This window comes from Falco cherrug, chromosome 9 (genome assembly GCF_023634085.1).
Source record: "Falco cherrug isolate bFalChe1 chromosome 9, bFalChe1.pri, whole genome shotgun sequence".
Classification (NCBI taxonomy): Eukaryota; Metazoa; Chordata; class Aves; order Falconiformes; family Falconidae; genus Falco; species Falco cherrug.
Window position 1 is genome coordinate 30,447,623 of NC_073705.1, and position 17,315 is coordinate 30,464,937.

The following is a 17,315-nucleotide window of genomic DNA, read 5'->3' on the forward strand; positions in this document are numbered from 1 at the left end:
GGAATCTGCTTTTGAGATTTATCTTACCCTTGAAATATAAAATCTGGTATTACCTTTCTTCAAGAATGAATAATTTTAAAACAGTGTATGTGCAAATATCAAAATTAGCTTAAGCATGCACGTGCCTATAAAACAATGTGTATTAACCAGACGAAAAAGCATCAGAACAGCAAAATGCTGCTTTGTCCATAGATCTCAGAGAGCTAATCTAAACAGCTGAAGTATTTTGTCAGTTATGCATGCATGGACAAAAAATACTGACACTCCTCAGCTTTTTTGTTTTCTTCAGAAAACTATGTAGCATTATTATATAACAAAACCTGTTATAAATGGAAACTGCCCAAAAAACCATGTCCTCAAGAACAAGGGCTTCCACCTATGATCACACCTCCTCAGGTGAAACAGCCCACTGCAGTCCATAGGGCTTCCCATCAGTTAGACATGCATGTTTAAAGGAACAGGCTTTTACAGCCCTGGCTACAGAGTCATTAAACTGGTTATGTCAAAAAGTTGGTTTCCATTTTCTTAATTAAAAAAAAAAAAAAAAATCGTGCCTCAGCATGGGTAGAAATGAAAAACTGAATATCCTCCCTCAACATAAATTGCATCCAAAGCATTGTTTCTTCACCACTTTGCATTGCTTGTTGTACTGGGTTTTACATCCTCATTAGCTAGTTGTTTGGGTATTTGGGAATTCACAGATGTAAACCACTATAAAGCACCAAGTATTATTTCACAAGATCTCCATGGCAGGTGGTTACCAACAAGTGGAAAACACCTAGAAAAAGGCCTCCTGAATACAAAACAGGTGCACGGCACCTACTGCTGAAGGAGCCGCACAAGTGGGAGCTCCCTCTAGCCATCACCTGCGGGACACAGGGGCCCCCTCACCCAGGCAAACAGCACAGGCTACTTAAGAAGCAGATACAGGCTTTTACAAACCTTTTCCCTGGAATTTAACTAGCAGCGAGTAAGAGCTCACCCACGGAACAACTGTAATTCTCAAGCCTCGCATTTTTTTGCGGCCTGAGAGACGTGTGTCCTTCACGGCCGATGGGGAGGCATGCCTGGGGCTGCACAAGATACAGGTCCTGCAGACCCTCCCCGTGTCAAAAACCTCACAGCTGAATCAAAAAGGGAAACAGGGGTGGGGACGCCACGGGGGGTGGCTCGCAAAAACAAAAGCAAAAGGCGCTACCGGGTGCGCAGGGCGCTGAGCACTACCGTGCTGCGGCCGAGGGGAGCCCCGACACGCCCAGCGGCAAGGCCCCAAGGCCCCCGCGGGCCCTAGGACGGACTACCCCGCGCCCGGGGTCTCTGCGGAAGGGTGAGGCCGAGCCCCCTGCGCCTCTCCGAGCGCGTGCGGCCGCGACGCCCCCTCAGCCCCGGGCCTTTATCGGGGCGGCCACGGCAGCGCCGCGGGCCCAAAGCCTCCCCGCGCGTGGCCGCGGAGCGCGGGGCTCGGCGTGCCCCGTGAGCGCCGCGCCCTGATTGGCGCCCGGCGGGCGGGCCGTGCTGTAAGGCGGCAGGCGATTGGCGGGCGGGCGGCCGCGTGCGGGCGCTGACTGGCTTTGTACACACGCCGGCCCGCTCAGCCCTTTAACAATGGGCGAGGCGGGCGGCGCCGCGTGATGGCGGGGGAGCCCTCGGGACGCCGCGCCGCGCTCAGGTGTCCCGGGCCCGGCCCCGCCGCGGCCGCCGGCCGCGCCGCTGCGTAGGGGTGAGTGGCGGCTCCGGCGGGCGGAGCGCCGCCGCCTTTGTGGGGGCGCGATCGCCCTCCCCCGCGGCCGCGGCTGCCGGGCTTCTCCGCGCCCCTCTCGCCCGGCCGTGCCCCGCGGCGGGAGAGGGCGGCTTAACGAGCCTCACTTGCGCGCCCCGCATGGCGGCCAGCTGGGCCGGGGGGCCGGGGGCGCCCCGCGGCGCGGGCGGCAGCTGATCGCGTTTAACCGGGGGCGAGCGAGGAAGGGGCGAGGGTGGCGCTGCCCGTTCCGCCCCGCCCGCGCTCAGCGAGCGCCGCTTCCTCCCCGCAGCCCAGGCCCGGCTCCGCGCCGCCCCGCTGATGGAGCTGGAGGCGCAGTGGTGGACAGGACAGCTGGCTGCCGACATCCACCAAGCGCTTCGCTACAAGGTAGCCCGGCGCGGCGGCGGCGGGGGGGCGCCGGGGGGCGGGGGCCGCTCCGGCCGCGGGGGAGGCGGCGAGCCGGCGGCGCCTTTGTGAGGGCTCCCGCAGCCGGAGCTGGCGCGGCCGCCTGGAGCGCGGCGGGTGGGGGGCGGCCGCCGGGGTCCAGCGGGACTCTGCGTCTCTGAGCGGCGAAAGGGCCCGTGTCCGGCCCGGGGCGGCGCTCGGGTGGCGGGCCGCGCTCTGACAGCTCACCTGGCGGGCCGCGGTGGGCAGGCCCGGGGCCGCGCTGCCCGGTAGGTGGGCCCGAGCCCGAGCTCCAGCGCTGCGCTGCGGCCGCGACGAGCGAGGCACAACCCGCCGGGGGCTGCGGGTAGCGCCGCCGCCCGCCCCGAGTGGCTCTTCGGAGCCACTTCCACCGTGGAGCACGTCTTTCGCCCGCAGCCGAAAGTCAGCTACAGTGGCCGAACCTACTAAAACCGTGCTTTTGCTGCCTGATAGCTTTTGATGAGTGGAGTATCTCTCTTGAAGGTGTGACTGCTAAAGCGACTTTTTCTTTTTTGCAGGGTTGAGGGGGCACACAAGAGAAGGACAGGATAATTTAATTGCTTCCAAAGTTACCATATACTAAAACTAAGTTAGTGTTGTGAAAGGTGAATTCTAAAGCTTAGTAGGTACGGGTGGGGAGGTGTCGGTTCATTTGGGTGGGGTTTTTCATTTCAATAGCATGTTTCAGAACTTTGAATTGACCTTAAAACTTCGAAAATTTTGGGCGACTGCGTTCCACCTTGATGTCATCAGACTGTCCCGCTGGAAATTTGATTGTACTCAAAATCCTACTTATACTCAGTGAGCAGACTGCACAATCCAGCTCGTAAATTTACTCATTTTAATTGAAGACAGCACCGCTGTTCTCCTGTACGCAAGAGGAGATACTGGCTACTAGGCAGGAGTCTAGGGAGCGTTCTTTCTACTAGCCCGAGTTGTCTATTCAGAGTAGACGATCTACGTTGGATCTACGTTGATAGGGCTTTTGTTTTGTGGAGTCCCAACCAGGAGACCGTGTGAAGTTTACCGACACTTAACTAAGGGTCTGAGAGCACACTGTAATCAGTGTCAGTGCAACATCAACGAGATCTGATTAAGTCAACGTTTAAACATATGCATGCAGCAAATGTTGACACATGCACACCCCGTTCCCCTTCCTGAGGCTGCTGCTTTCAGCTAGCTGCTGGTGCCCTCCTCCTGGAGGCACCTGGAGGAGATCTGGCAGCATCGGAACACGCAAACACTTCAGTACAAAGTCCGATTGCTCAGATTGAGCGGTAGCAGGAGGGGGTTGAGTTAAGCTATTGGACTTTGCATTGAAGCAGCTGAGGAGTACTCACATGCCCTTGCTGTTTCCCTGTGGGGAGGTACAGCCTTTGCAGTAGAGTTAATACAACATAAATGGTAAAAGCTAAGGTTGCTCTATTACCCAATTACCCAATTGAAAGATGTTAAATTTGAAATTATTATACTAATGCTGTGCAGAACCAAGTTATTTCTGATTTCTTCTGCAATACTGCAAATATACTTTATTCTGTGAAAAGGGATGCTGAAATTATGGGAACAGAAGGAAGAGGGCAAAAATCTTTTGAAATTTCCACTATAAAATTGAGAATGTCAGCTATATTGATCTGATACCAATTCAGACTAAATGATTGTTTTAATAAAACTACATGCTGCTATCCATCTAGGAGCTGAAGCTGCCCTCCTACAAAGGCCAATCTCCCCAGTTACATCTGAGAAGATATTTTGCGGATCTGATTGCTATTGTGAGCAATCGGTTCAGACTCTGTCCTGCTGCACGACATCTAGCTGTGTATCTATTGGACCTCTTTATGGATCGTTATGACATATCTATACAGCAGCTGCATGTGGTTGCTCTTTCCTGTTTACTTTTAGCAAGTAAGTATGTAGCATGAAACTTTTAACTAGAGCAATGTAGGTTCTACTGCCAAATACAAGGCATGTCTTGATGGAATATGGCAGGTAGGGGAAACAAAGTGGTTATAAAAGACAGGCACATTGGAGTGTATCAGTTTGACTGACTTGGTAGAGGCTTTCTTCAGACTCTTGTTTTGACTCCTGTTGGCACCTGATGAAACTGAGGGGAGAAAAAACAAACTGCCTTTAAAAACTGATGTTTATGCTTGGAAACAAATTGTTCTAAGGTAAACTTTCAGAGCTGTATTGTAAGAATGGAAATGCCTTTGTGAGGACATTTCAAAATAGGTAGATCCAGTGCTGGAAGTGAGAAATTTGCATACCTGTGATAAAGGAAGAAATTAACCCTATGTAGACTGCACTGCACCCTACTGATGGTGCTGTGTGGTTCTGGAATACTTCAGATTTCATAAACTGCAGTGTTAAGTGAAGTAAGCTGAAGGCTAACATAAATCCTGTATTTCACATAGGAAGTGTAATAGTGGTGAAATACTGTTTTGGGTGAAATATTGGTGAATGCACAGTACTCTGAAGACAGAATTAATTACGAACACTCATTATGAACAGTGCTGCTTATATTGACCTAGATTCTTGTGATGTGTATCCATCTTTTGACATTTGTGGACCCCTTTTAGATGTCCTCAGATCAATATGGTTAATAGTTTGCTGGGGTACCTGCTGGCACTTCTTAAACTGACAGATTCAGAGAAACAGGTCCTGGTAACAGAACTAACTGTTGGTTCAGATTCTGCCAATCTGTTTCTCTGAATCCATTTCCATTTTCTCAAATAGGATGTATCAGGTTGTAGCTCTAGGCCCTCTTCTCTAGGACACCAGAGCACTGAGGTGTTGGTTATTTTTGGTATACTGCTTCCTTTTATTGCATCTCCTGTCTCCACCAAGAGAGCTATTCAGGATAACAGTTAAACAAGAAAAGGGTTATTTTAGATTCTTCTGGGGGTAAACTTTGACTGGATGCTACCAGCCAGCAATCTTCTCTTGGCAAAGGATGAGGTGTTGAGTGTGAAAACCTTGTCTCAGAAACCAGTGTGATACATTTAGGAAAATGGATTGGCTTTGAACTAATGCTGGATTTTTTTCAAATGAAATTTATGTTCTGAAGATATTTTTTTTTTTAATTAAAAAATCACCTTTGCCATCTTTCATGACAAACTGCAAGTAGAGCTCCAAAAGCCTGGAGTACTTGCTCTTCTGAGCAGCTGTGTATGAATTGTTTCAGAAAGCACAAACCAGAATGCTATTTTAAACTTTTGCCCTGTGGGGCTTAAACAAGCAGTTTAATCAGTGGTGCAATAAGGTGGACAAATCACATTGTGATATATATGATAAAGTTATAGAAGTAATAAGAGAAATTATTATGTGACTCCTGAAGCTTTTATTTCTGTATTATGGGAAACAAAACCTAACGGTCTGGAACTGGTGTTAGATTAAGTCCTGTAGAAGTACCTCCATGTTGGAAAAAAGCAAATGTATATTCAGTCCTGCAAAACTCTAAAAATGTGCATTTACAACATATCATGTACTACTGAATAAAGAGTGTAAGATGGAAAGAATTCGCAATGAAATTGAAATAGCACAACCATATGGCAAACTGTATGGAAATGTGACACTTGTTTCTCTTATTAATGGGTTTTCTACATACACAATTTTGCTTCAGGCTAAAACCATACAGGCCTGACAAGTTAAAGTGCAGGGAAAGCGTAAGCTGCTAGCAGTGTTAAAGTTGAAACCATGTATATGGCTGTGTGTGTTTTCAGATGCACATTGCTGAAATCTACTTGTTTTGAACTGCTGGAGCAGGTTACCAGCTATCAAATCTGAAACGATACCTACTGTAACAGGCATTAAGAGCGGCCTCTTTGGCTACAGCTCTATATTCTAATGAGTTTTAGAAACAAAAAAAAAAAAGGGGGGGGGGGGCAGGAGGGTTATTAAAGACAAATGCTGTTTTGTATGCCAAGTCATATCACAGTGGTATTTCATTGAAGATGGGTACACATTATACAATAATTTGGTGACAAAAACTTGCATATGCAGTGCCAGTGATGTCCTAATAGAGCTTCTGCTCTTGGCAGTAAGCTTCTGTGTGCTGGGGTGGGAAAACCAACAGGAAACATGGCACTGCACAATATCCTACGCAGTGTTTGACATTATCTGTTGAAATTTAGCCCTTTATAGAACATACTCCCTTTTTGTCCCTGACATCTTCCATTTGAGCTTTGCATCTGCAGGAAAGTCTCAAACTTGTTTGACATAGTAGAATTGAAATATGACCAACACGGATGTTAGATACAGTCTATTTTATAGTTCATTTGTGCTAAACCTTTTTTTTTTTCCCCCCTCCTCTTTCTGTTCACCTGAAGGTAAATTTGAAGAAAAGGAAGACAGTGTTCCCAAACTTGAACAGTTGAACAGCTTGGGTTGTATGACTAACATGAATTTGGTACTAACAAAACAGAATTTACTTCATATGGAGTTGTTGTTGCTAGAAACATTTCAGTGGAATTTGTGCCTCCCAACTGCTGCTCATTTCATCGACTATTATCTTTCTATTGCTGTCCATGAGACCGATCTTCATGATGGCTGGCCAATGGTTTGCTTAGAGAAGACTAAGTTATATATGGCAAAATATGCTGATTACTTTCTGGAAGTCTCACTGCAAGGTGAGTTACGTATTTCAGGTAATGACTCCTCTGCTGTCTTGACAGACAGTGTCCAACTTAAATGAATCTTGTCCTTATTCCTTCTTTCTAGATCATGCATTTTTAAATTACGCTCCTTCTTTAGTTGCTACTGCTTGTGTAGCTTCTTCAAGGATTATCTTGCGTCTCTCACCGACATGGCCTACCCGACTCCATCATCTTACTGCATATTCCTGGGATTTCCTGGTGCCATGTATTGAGCGACTATTAATGTAAGTTAACAGCAGCAGCTTTTTTAAAGCCCATTTCCACATCTGTTGGCACGCCTAATTGCTGTTAGCACTGAAAGTAAATTTCTTTTTTAATTTCAGTTTTTCTATTCTAAAAATACTTAGGTGTTGGTAGTATTATTAGGTAATAACTGTTTTTTTTCTTTCCAAAAAAGAAAACCTTACTAGACCTAACTTCTTCCCTGTTCTTTCAACAAACAAACTTCGGCCTTGCATTTCCACTGAAGATCTTCTGGTATGCTTTGAGAATCTGTGAAATAGTTTGTTCCCAATCTCTATAGTCTGAGGGAGCAAAAAGAGTTAGTGAAGAGTACTGAAGGCATAGGAGCTCCTTCTTACTCTGAAGACTCTATGCCTTGGAACTTCAAGGGATTATGGATCAAATGGATTATGGATCAAAGATGCAGACTTTTTGAGTGGCCAACTTTTGTGGGGAGGAAACGACCAGGAAGTTGTATCTATTTTTGCTGTATCCATTTTTGCACTGCAGCGGAGAGAGACAGCTGACATGAAATAAACATGCCAAGGAATGCCAAGTGAGCCTTCTGGGAAGGGATGTTACACAATCGGTTCTTTTATTCTGTTTAGATCTTAAGATCAAAACCTATGCCCACCATAACTGCTTTCCTCCTACAGAAGTTTGCTCTTGCCCAGATGTAACACAGTTGTGTTCTGTAGAAGCACAGGAACAGCTGTATCTGGAAGAATCACATCTTCCTTATAAGTGCGACATTATCCCCCTGATGATGGCCTCTTTTGGCTTCACTAATACGTGTAATGAAAGGAATAGTACCTAAAGCATTCAAGTGCTGTTGCAGAAGTGTTTTCAGTATTGCTCTGGAATGGCAGGGGGAGGGGGCAGAGAAGGGTGAAGCCTTTCGGTCATCTTTGCAGTGTGCCATAAAGGGTTAGGTGAGGGGTTGAACCCCAACTGTCTTCAAGAGATCTGCCCTGTGTAGGCAGTACCAAAAAACTTAGATGCTTTTTGGCCCAACTGAAGCGTGTAAATGGCACCTGCTTAACCTCAGGCATAAAAGCAAGAGAAAAGTATGTCTGAGTACGTTTCAGACAGGTGTAAATCAAAGGGAATTTAGGTGAGCTGAACTAAATTAAGTACTGGGTGAGCTAGAATACAGGTGAGAAGAATTAAAAAAAAATACGCATTTCCAATCCCCAGAATAGGATCCAATATTCAATGTACATATGATCTTTAAGTACTGTAATGTAGATCTCTAAAAACCCTCTAATATCTTGTCTTCAAAAAGCTTATACTCTGTTACCCAATTTAAATGAGTTAGAAGCGGCAAGTTTTAATTTCAGTCTTTGGTAATCTGGCACTTTCTTGCAGTACACTAACAGACTTTATTGCACTGGTAATTTTAGATACTGCTGTATTATTGTTATTGTACTTGGCTTTTATCTGCATTTTATGTTGCTACACAATGAGGTGACATTCTGAAAAGAAACTAACCTAAAGAAATTTGAAAACCTTAGATTACTTTAAAGGGTTGGCTAATATTTTATCTTTCTGTTTTTTTTAAAACTTTGGAAGCTTTCAGATAATTGCACCATTTTTTAGAGTGATCTTAAAAGTTAACCCAAAAAAGTTTAAATGAATTATCTCTTTTCACATACTCTGTCTTCTCAATTTGTTTTAGTGCACACGATAATGATGTGAAGGAAGCAAACAAGCAAAAAGGACAACATGCTCAGTCTGCCCAGCACGCTGTATTTCAGACCCCAGCTCCAACTCCCCAGCAGGCTAATGCTCAACAGCACGTACCACAGTATCTCCAAGGTCATCAGTCTTCATTACAGTATCACCACCAGACATCGCAGCAGCAAAACTGTCAACAGATACCATCATCTAATCACACAGCCTCTTACCCACTTCAGACTTGCCCTGCTGCCTTACAGTCTAGTGCTCAGGCTCGAGGCCACGTACAGACTGGTGCTGCAATGTCACTAGCTGTTCCGCTAGAAGTGAAGCCATGTATAAGTGTCTCCTACAACCGGAGTTACCAAGTGAATGGACGATATTCCTGTATTACTCCCTGCTTTGAGAGGTGATAAGTACAAAATGGTTTTGTGCTTGTTTCTTTGGGGTGGGAACTTGCGTTGAGGGGAATTGTTTTGGGTTTTTTTGTTAAACCTCAAGTAAGTTTGAGGGCAACAAATGGAATAAAAAAACAACTGTCTTTCCAGAAAAAAAGCAACTGGATTGGCAAGCAGTACCATAGCTCAAATACAGACTGCAAAAAATAAGCACACAGAACACCCTCTGAAAAGAATGTGTATACCTGGGGGTACCAAGTTCTTACTGTGGCGCTTGGAATACGCTGTGCTTCTAATGCACGTCTTTGAAATATTAGTCAAAAGAAAAATAGCTGTGGACTAACTACAGACTTACTTTTTAATGAAGGAGATACACAGTATTATTTTGAAGAAATTTATGTAATACCACCATACAGTATTAACACTTCCTTTAAATTTACTGAAACTTATCCATTGGATGCCAGACTTCTCCAGATACATGGGGACCACAGGAAGAAATAGATCTCACCTGGCTAACTCCATACTCTTGCCCCTTTTTCAGCACTTGTGCTGGATATTTGTTTTAGGCTAAGGCATTTGAACTAACTGGTGTTTTGGCTAGTTTTAAGTTTTGTACCTCACAGAATAGACACTATGTTTTTGCTTCTTTTCTCCTCCCTATCCTTCTTATGTTTAAAGTAACTCTTTCATACTAACTCAGGGAATTTTCTGCTCATTACTCTGTGCTGCTGGTTTGTACACTTAATTAGGTATAACTTGAGGGAGGAAGGTAGAGAGGGAAGAGACCATAGCAAGTGGAGTGGCTTTTCTTCAGGGCATCTATATGCAGAGTACCAAAGGGATATGTTAGTGTTCACCGAACGTAGATGTGAAGAACTGCCCAGCAGCATGGTATTGAGTAATTGAAGAAAAGAGAAAGTTTCAGCTGAACTTGTACTGTACCAGACCTACTACAGTGGCTGCAATTCCTCTGTATACACACACACAAACGCATACATTATAAACCAACAGAAAGCATCCTCCAGCTGTACTGACAGGATCACTCGTACAATATCCCGTTCTGTCAGGCTTATAGCGGAGGGAAATTCTCAGGTAATAGTGGGGCAACTTTTTCTTCTACTGTTTGGGAGTTCTAGAAGATGCAGAGAGATTTACTCTTCTAAATGGGTGGATCAACGATATATTACAGAGTGAACTGCTTTATCACAATTAAGGTGCTAATTACATGACTTTATGGAATTACACCATCTCCTGTGGAGTGGATCATCTGAGGGTAGAACGCTTCACTCATCCAACTCTTGGATGAAAATGGTGGTAGAGGTATTAATGGAGGATTTTTGTTTGTTTGTTTTTTAAATACAAGAAGATACCTGACTTTCTCCTGTGGTAGAATATGGGAGGGAGAGGTAGGATTCTTATGTGGACTTAAGGCTTTTTTTTTGGTTTTGTTTGTTCTTTTACCACTTTCTCCCATCTTAGTGGTAGCACTTAAAATCATGTACCATCTAATAACGCTGAAGTGTTGTGAATCTTAGAGAGACTGTTTTGAAAGCAGGGGCAATTAAGATACATTATCAAGAGGCATGCTTTATCACAGGAGAGGGGGCCTTCCCTCCATTCTGAAAATTATGGTAGGACAGCTGTGCTCATTCTTTCTGGGGCTGAATGATAACATGCTACAAAAACCTATTTATTGTTGAGGAGAAGTAATCCTGTTTATCTTGTTTTGTTTTTCTTTGCATAAATCCCAATTTTTGTTGTGGGCTTCTGTAGCATATATGTACCAGTCAAGAAGGGTAGAAGGGTGAAAGAAAGAGATGACCCTCTCTGCTTTATGCTAGAGAATCAACTTTGAAATAGGCATAGTGTGGTCAATTCTTAATTAAAAGTGCAGGTTGGGTTTGGTTTGGGTTTTTTTTCCCCCTTTCCTTTTTTCATCTCTTAATGAATATTTCCCCATATCTAAGAGTAGTGTTAAGTAGAGACTTTCCACCTCATAAGATGCCATGCTTTCTATTCAGTATCGTTACCTATTTAAGAGGGAAATGGACTTCTTTCTGTCAGTTTCATTTTGTTGCAATGCTATATCCAAGTCCTCAGTGCTCTAACTACCTCTGATGCTATGAATGTACAGTCTTGTAATAGACCATGACTTGAAATAACAGCAGATGCCTGTAGCATTTTTTTCTGTATAATCTTTACATCAGCTAATTTGTCATCTTTATTTGTGACACAGCAGTATAGACTCTTCTTTTTGGGGGATTAGTAAATTTATGCCATAGGCATTTGATATATAAAAATTTAACTAATACTTAACACTGGAATTATAATGGGCGGGGGGCTTATTCAGTTAGTTAATACTGCAAATTTACATTTAATAGGGTTTGGTTTTTTTTTCTATTTTAAGACATTAGCTCAACCATAAAAAGATCCACTACATACTGTTTGTTTTTAATTTATTACTTATTCTGAGTTTTTTCTGACACTACAGCTGCATAATGACTACAGAGAAAATGTACACTGAACAGTTTCAATATATTATTTAAAAGGGCTTTACCAGTGTACATGAAAAATACACTGTTCTTACTATTAGAACCAAAATGTGTTTTTTTATGGGATAAATAAGAATGGTGCTCTTAAATGCAAAATGTCCAAAACAATGGAATCTTTGTGAGTGCTATGCATTCAACTTTTATTTTTAAAAATAAAAGTAGTTTTGAGTAAGAAGGCTCCAGTGTGTATTATGCTTTTGTGTTTGTGGTTTTTTAAAAATATGTAAACTGACCCTAATCTGTTGTGCGTCATCCCTGTGTATGGGCTGAAGATGTAAGGACTTCTTTCTTCCCCACCCCTTCTGTGACACTATAATAAGCTTCAGGAACACTCTAACTTCACAATGAAAAAAAAGTAAAACGGGAAGGAAATCATGCAGGAAGGGGCTCTAAAACTAATTGCACCCACAGCATATGCTAAACATTGCACACTTCAACAGTGGGTCTAGCACACAGCTTTAACAAAGAGATCAAGAACAAAAGAACTGTAGTAGTTAAAAAGAGTGGAGGTGAATTAATTTTGTTCTCATTTAAAAAAAAAATAGTGATAACTGGCAATCTTGTACTTCCAATATTAGAAATCATTTAGGAGATGATGAGGGAAGAGCCTTTTGTCAAGAGCTACAAGTGCTTAGGTTACTTCCAATAGCTGTGAAGGCTCAACCATGCTGAAGGCAGCATAAAATCATGTGCTGCATCCTAGCAGAGATGATTTTCAGTGCTTACAAATTTCTGAAAACTGCTTCTTACCAAAAGAAATTCTAGTTCTTCCTAACAACATGCACATTTCACATTTGTAGCAAGGCTATATGATTATGCCTAGAGCTCCAAAATTTAAGCAGGTTGCATAGAACTTAATTCCTCTGAAGTTAGAAAATGGAATTGTGAGGTCTCTGTTAGCTTGCACCCATCCATTTAGGAATAAACTCCTGATTGTGAAAACCCTTCTATAGGGCCTAGAGGCAGAGGCAAGCTCTGCTCTGTCCCACTAAAAAAAGGGCAACGCTCCAGTATGATAGTGGCATGCATATTACATGGATACTTTGATCTGGAACATTTGGTCCCCACCCTTAGGGCAGCAAAAGTCAAGTCTGTCTAGACTGTCTCATTAAAATCTGGAATTTTTGTATTTTTCACTGTAATTACAAAATAGGAACTACCCCTGACCTTTGCAAGTCTAACAGCAAGGACTGCCAACTACTTTTCAATATTTCAGTAGAAGTCTCAGCTTCAGATTTTAAATTGCAAGTTTGAAGCTTTTTGTGTTGTAGGTAACTAGAAATGCTTTATTTCTGCTTTCCATGACCCAGGTTCATGATCTACATTAAATATGAGAATATTTATATTCTTACAGCATTGCAAATTTAGCATAAAAGATGAAATTTAAAGTTAACAATTTAGTGACTGGCACATCACTAGAAATAAAGTTTTTTTGCAACTGTAATACTGCTGTTAGGAATATATAAGCCAGAAAGTAATGTAGCATCCTCCTTTAATAATTTATTAGCTCTACATGCTGAATGTTCACAGGAACAAAAGTCTCTTGTGTAGATAAGGCCTTATCTGACAGAACACAAGTGCCCAGTTAGTCTTACTTTATTACAAGGCTGTCAACGGCAGTTTTTGAAAACACCAAGTAAAGCAGCAATAACAAAATACAGACTGCTATTTTTAGTCCCCATTCCAACAGTATTGTAGAAGTTACAGCACAAGCACATTCATTTGTGAAATTAACATTTAATTTACAGGGAAAGAGCAAAATGTGTCACATAATAAATTTCTGTAACTTCAATAAACAAGACTGACATTCTGACAAAGTATTTGCTATTAAAAATTTAAAAAAAACCAACCCCACCCCCCCAAAAAAAAACAACAACCCAAACTTATAACTGAATATTTAAAGAGTAACTATATAGCTTCAGGTTTTCAAAATTCTCAGTGCAACTAAGGATGTGGGCTCCTGCTGCCAGTCCCAGTCCTACCAAGAGAAGAAGCGAGACTTAAGGAAGACATACAGGTGTTAAAACGGCAAACCTAGATGCAGTATGTAATGCTCATATTCCTCAGTGCAAGTCACTTAAATTGTTATTACACCTATTAGCTGGTATACACATTTTAAACCTGTTTAAAAATACTACTTGCTGTTTCAGGAGAGAAAATTCAAATGTTCAGAGAAAAGCAAGATGGAAGAGCACTGCCATAGAGCAACCCACTAAGGCGCTCTCAAGGCACGCATTTTCTGTATTCTAGGTATCATTTAGAAGACCACTGTAAGGCTACATATCCTGCAGAAATTTTTTCATCCTAATCAGTCATTAATTACTAGGAGATTTACAGCCATTGGAATGCCAATTTAGAGTTTATTCCACAGATAACATAGTGAAGTGTCTTCCTATAACAACATAACGCAGTGGCTTATTTCTTGTACTGAAAGGATGTGCTACGGTCTTGCTACATTTTGCAACCAAAAAGCTTCATTTTCCACTTTTCGTTACTTATTTAATGATTGTTGTCGGTCCCTTCCAACTGAAATTCTATGAGAGGTAAGCAACAGTAACTTTGTTTTTTAACATTTTAATTTAACTAAAGGATACTTAATTCACGATTTATCAGAGAAACTAAGTAGACCCACAAAAACAAATGCATGAAAACACACCTGAAGAGAAAATTCTTTACTGGGGATTGCTGAGAAATGAGTGCTGGTTTGATATACAGCTTCAGTTACTGACTGCAAATGCATGTATGGTATCCAGATATGGTATCTGGTAACAGGCTGGGGGGAATTACAGCTGTAACTGCAGATGGGAAGGATTATTTAAGAGGAAAAAAAAACCAACTTATGTATCTTTATCAAGAACCGTTCTCCAATTAAAACTTTTTAATATATAAAAGATGCTCTACTAATGTGCAATGCTTGTAGTTTAAACAAAGCATTTTACAAGTACCTTCTGGGGACTCAGTCGGTTTATCTGGTAACCAAGCTCTAATAAAGAATTATTTTCTCCTTAAACATCTTTTTCTATGCATCTTCAGGTATCTAGGAATCTTTATCATATTCAAAGAAATGAAAGATACTTAAAGCATTGCTTAGAAATTTTCAGAAAATTAAAACAGACAATTGAATAGAAAGAACCATAAATTATTGTACGTGTATTGACACAACAGCGCAGTTACACTACGGATGTTCCAATACTTGAGCCGATCAGAGCAGGTACTTTTGAGACTTGCACTCCTTTCAGTTTGACCTACAGATTTATTAGTGGGACTCCGCAGCAGAAGAGAAGGACAGGCTGTGAAAGATTTTGCGAAATGGTGTTCTGCTTTACCCTCTTCTTCAGAGGCCAACCATATGCACATTTCAAACAAACACCTATCAACTATGTTACTTAGGGAAGAATCTTCTGGTTCTTTTGTTCTAACACACTAACAACAGTCATGCTTTGCTAAGTGTTGCAATATTTAATGAATAGATTTTGAAGAAGGAAAAACTGCACTCCAGGTGGCATCACTGCAGATCTCCAGAGATGGAGAAATTCCAGAAATGCCACATAGACTGAGCTGCCAGGGAAAGCGCCCTTATTTTGGAGAGTGGTTCTGGCCTTGTGTCATATCTCAGTGCTCTTGTCTTACCTTAGTGCTTGCTCATTGTGGCACAGTAAGGATAATCTCCAAGGACTTGGATATTCCATATCCTTTCTAGCAGAGATTATAAATACCTAGAAGACTATCTCCACTGACAGATGAAGGAGTGGGCGTGTAGCCACACATCCAAAAGACGGTTGAATGACAGATGTGAAAACAGGATAAGATCCAACTGGGAAACAGGTTCTTTACTAGTAGAAAAGTCCCTACACCAGGCTTCTATACCCAGGTTTAGATTATGTGCTCTAAAGGGATCCTTCCTCAACGCAGAGATGGTTGTAAATACGCTTTGAGAATTTCTTGTAAAGTCTCCTAAGACTTGGGAGAACTGGTTGGTAAAAAGGCAGCAAGCATGCATCCCTGCACCCTAAAAGAGACCACAAAGGCCAAGATTCTTTCTAATTTCTCAATCCACTAGATCGTGAGAACACAGAAGTAGCTTGAAGGCAGTTCCACCACCACTTTCTCTTCGAGAATGCTGCCTGTTTTGTTTGTTTCCATAAGCCATTCCCTGTTTATATATTCCTGTTTATACTTATGTTAGTACATGCATTGGTTTATATTTAAACTAGGAAACCATTCTACCTTCTGATTTAACTCCACATTCTTACATTCTCCCCATTGATGAAGCAGTCAGCATCCTGGAGGGGATAAAAATTTATCCAACTGCTTGTAACATATCCCCTTACAATACAGCCCCATTAAAAGACTTCAAAACAAGTTTTCCAGAATTAGTATAAATGCCATTTTTTCCCCTATATCAACACAAAATAGGTAACGGCAATGCTGTACACTTCCAGTGGAAAAGAAAGAAAGAAGGCTATTTAGGTTTCTTATATATTTGCAGTAAGACTATCAAGCACAGATTTATAACAGCACTTTCCTCTGCAACCTTTTACAAACTGTTCTTTCCTTTGAAAGAGGTATAGAACAACTCTGAACAGATCAAAGTCATGTGTCAAAAGAATAATTAAAGCATACATTACAGCTGTCTCATAAATACCACTGTATGTTTAAAAAACAGGACTAAAAGCATCGACTTCCATAAGTAGTTTTACCTTACATACAATTGCAGTGACTGCACTGACAAACTGAATAAATTGGTATTGCTTAAAGAATAATCTAGTAAGAGCAAATAGCAGAGGGGTGCAAAATAATATGACAAACGGGGTAAAATTAGTATTCCTGTACATCTCTCCATTAAGTCATAAAAGAAAAAAAGGAAAATTTAGTGTAACTGAAAGGCAATGTATTTAAACACAAAATTAACTAGAACAAATTACCACAGCTTTCAACAAGGGCAAGAGCTTAGCAGGATTTTCAAGAGATTAAGCATTTACATAGCTAATGAAATCATTCAGGATTTAAGCCAAATACTAATGAAGATAAGGAAGAAATCTCTCTTAATGCAAATTAGTCTATGACAGGACTTCTTGCACCTTCCACTTAACAGATCTGACTAAATGCAGAAAGCAGAGGACTTTCCTAGACTTCATATAGTAAAGCAGTTACTTTTGAATAAGTTTTTGTAGTATACTAGATGCATATTTGATTCCACTAAGCACTGCCTATGTTGTGTGCTTTTCTGAAGCACAAAAGTAAAAATGTGCAAACATTTATTGAAGACTTGCTTCTAAAATAGACATTCCCAAAAGCAGCAGTGGTTTTTTCCCCAAAATACAGAAAATACTTACACAAGAGTACTGCATGTTGTTCTTATTTCCCACAGCCAAACTGATGCAATACTATATGCAAAAGTATAAGGAATAAACTGTTGACCAGAAATTGTCCCCTCTCTGTTATATTGTTTTTCTCCCAGATACATAAAAAGTTTGTGTGTTTTTAAGAAAACCCCCTTCTTCCTCTGCCCCACACACTTCCTCTAGAGCTCTCTGCGGAAAGAGTTGCCAGGGTTTGCATAATTCAACTTGAAAACTCCTGGAACTGTATGATTACATGGTTATTTCCATACACAGGTTTGACTGTCATAGCAAACCATATAGTC

General features: G+C 41.8%; 1 protein-coding gene and 1 long non-coding RNA gene across 6 annotated transcripts; one reads left to right on the forward strand and one right to left on the reverse strand.

Moving 5' to 3' along the window:
* Window positions 1-1,563: 1,563 nt before the first annotated feature.
* CCNJ (cyclin J) lies at window positions 1,564-11,845 on the forward strand. 5 transcript variants are annotated; one of them, XM_055720835.1, is made up of 6 exons: window positions 1,564-1,720; window positions 2,031-2,128; window positions 3,859-4,069; window positions 6,493-6,792; window positions 6,884-7,043; window positions 8,720-11,845. In XM_055720835.1, the coding sequence occupies exons 2-6, from the start codon at window positions 2,060-2,062 to the stop codon at window positions 9,129-9,131; spliced, it is 1,152 nt and encodes a 383-aa protein (XP_055576810.1). In that variant the 5' UTR covers window positions 1,564-1,720; window positions 2,031-2,059; the 3' UTR covers window positions 9,132-11,845. The 5 variants fall into 5 exon arrangements, with proteins under 5 accessions (XP_055576810.1, XP_055576813.1, XP_027659760.1 ...); XM_055720838.1 differs by lacking the exon at window positions 2,031-2,128 and having other exon boundaries at window positions 1,582-1,720; XM_027803959.2 differs by lacking the exons at window positions 1,564-1,720; window positions 2,031-2,128 and adding an exon at window positions 2,187-2,650.
* Window positions 11,846-13,248: 1,403 nt separating this feature from the next.
* On the reverse strand, window positions 13,249-17,086 carry LOC129736878 (uncharacterized). The gene is made up of 2 exons (XR_008734008.1): window positions 17,005-17,086; window positions 13,249-15,951 (listed from the first exon to the last, which is right to left on the reverse strand). It is a non-coding gene; the product is annotated as an uncharacterized LOC129736878 (long non-coding RNA).
* Between the last annotated feature and the right edge of the window lie 229 nt (window positions 17,087-17,315).

Coding starts and splice junctions, on each gene's coding strand:
- CCNJ (XM_055720835.1), top strand. CDS start 2,060: ATGGAGCTGGAGGCGCAGTGGTGGACAGGACAGCTGGCTGCCGACATC. Junction 4,070..6,492: donor TTCCTGTTTACTTTTAGCAA/GTAAGTATGTAG, acceptor GTTCACCTGAAG/GTAAATTTGAAGAAAAGGAA. Junction 6,793..6,883: donor TCTGGAAGTCTCACTGCAAG/GTGAGTTACGTA, acceptor CCTTCTTTCTAG/ATCATGCATTTTTAAATTAC.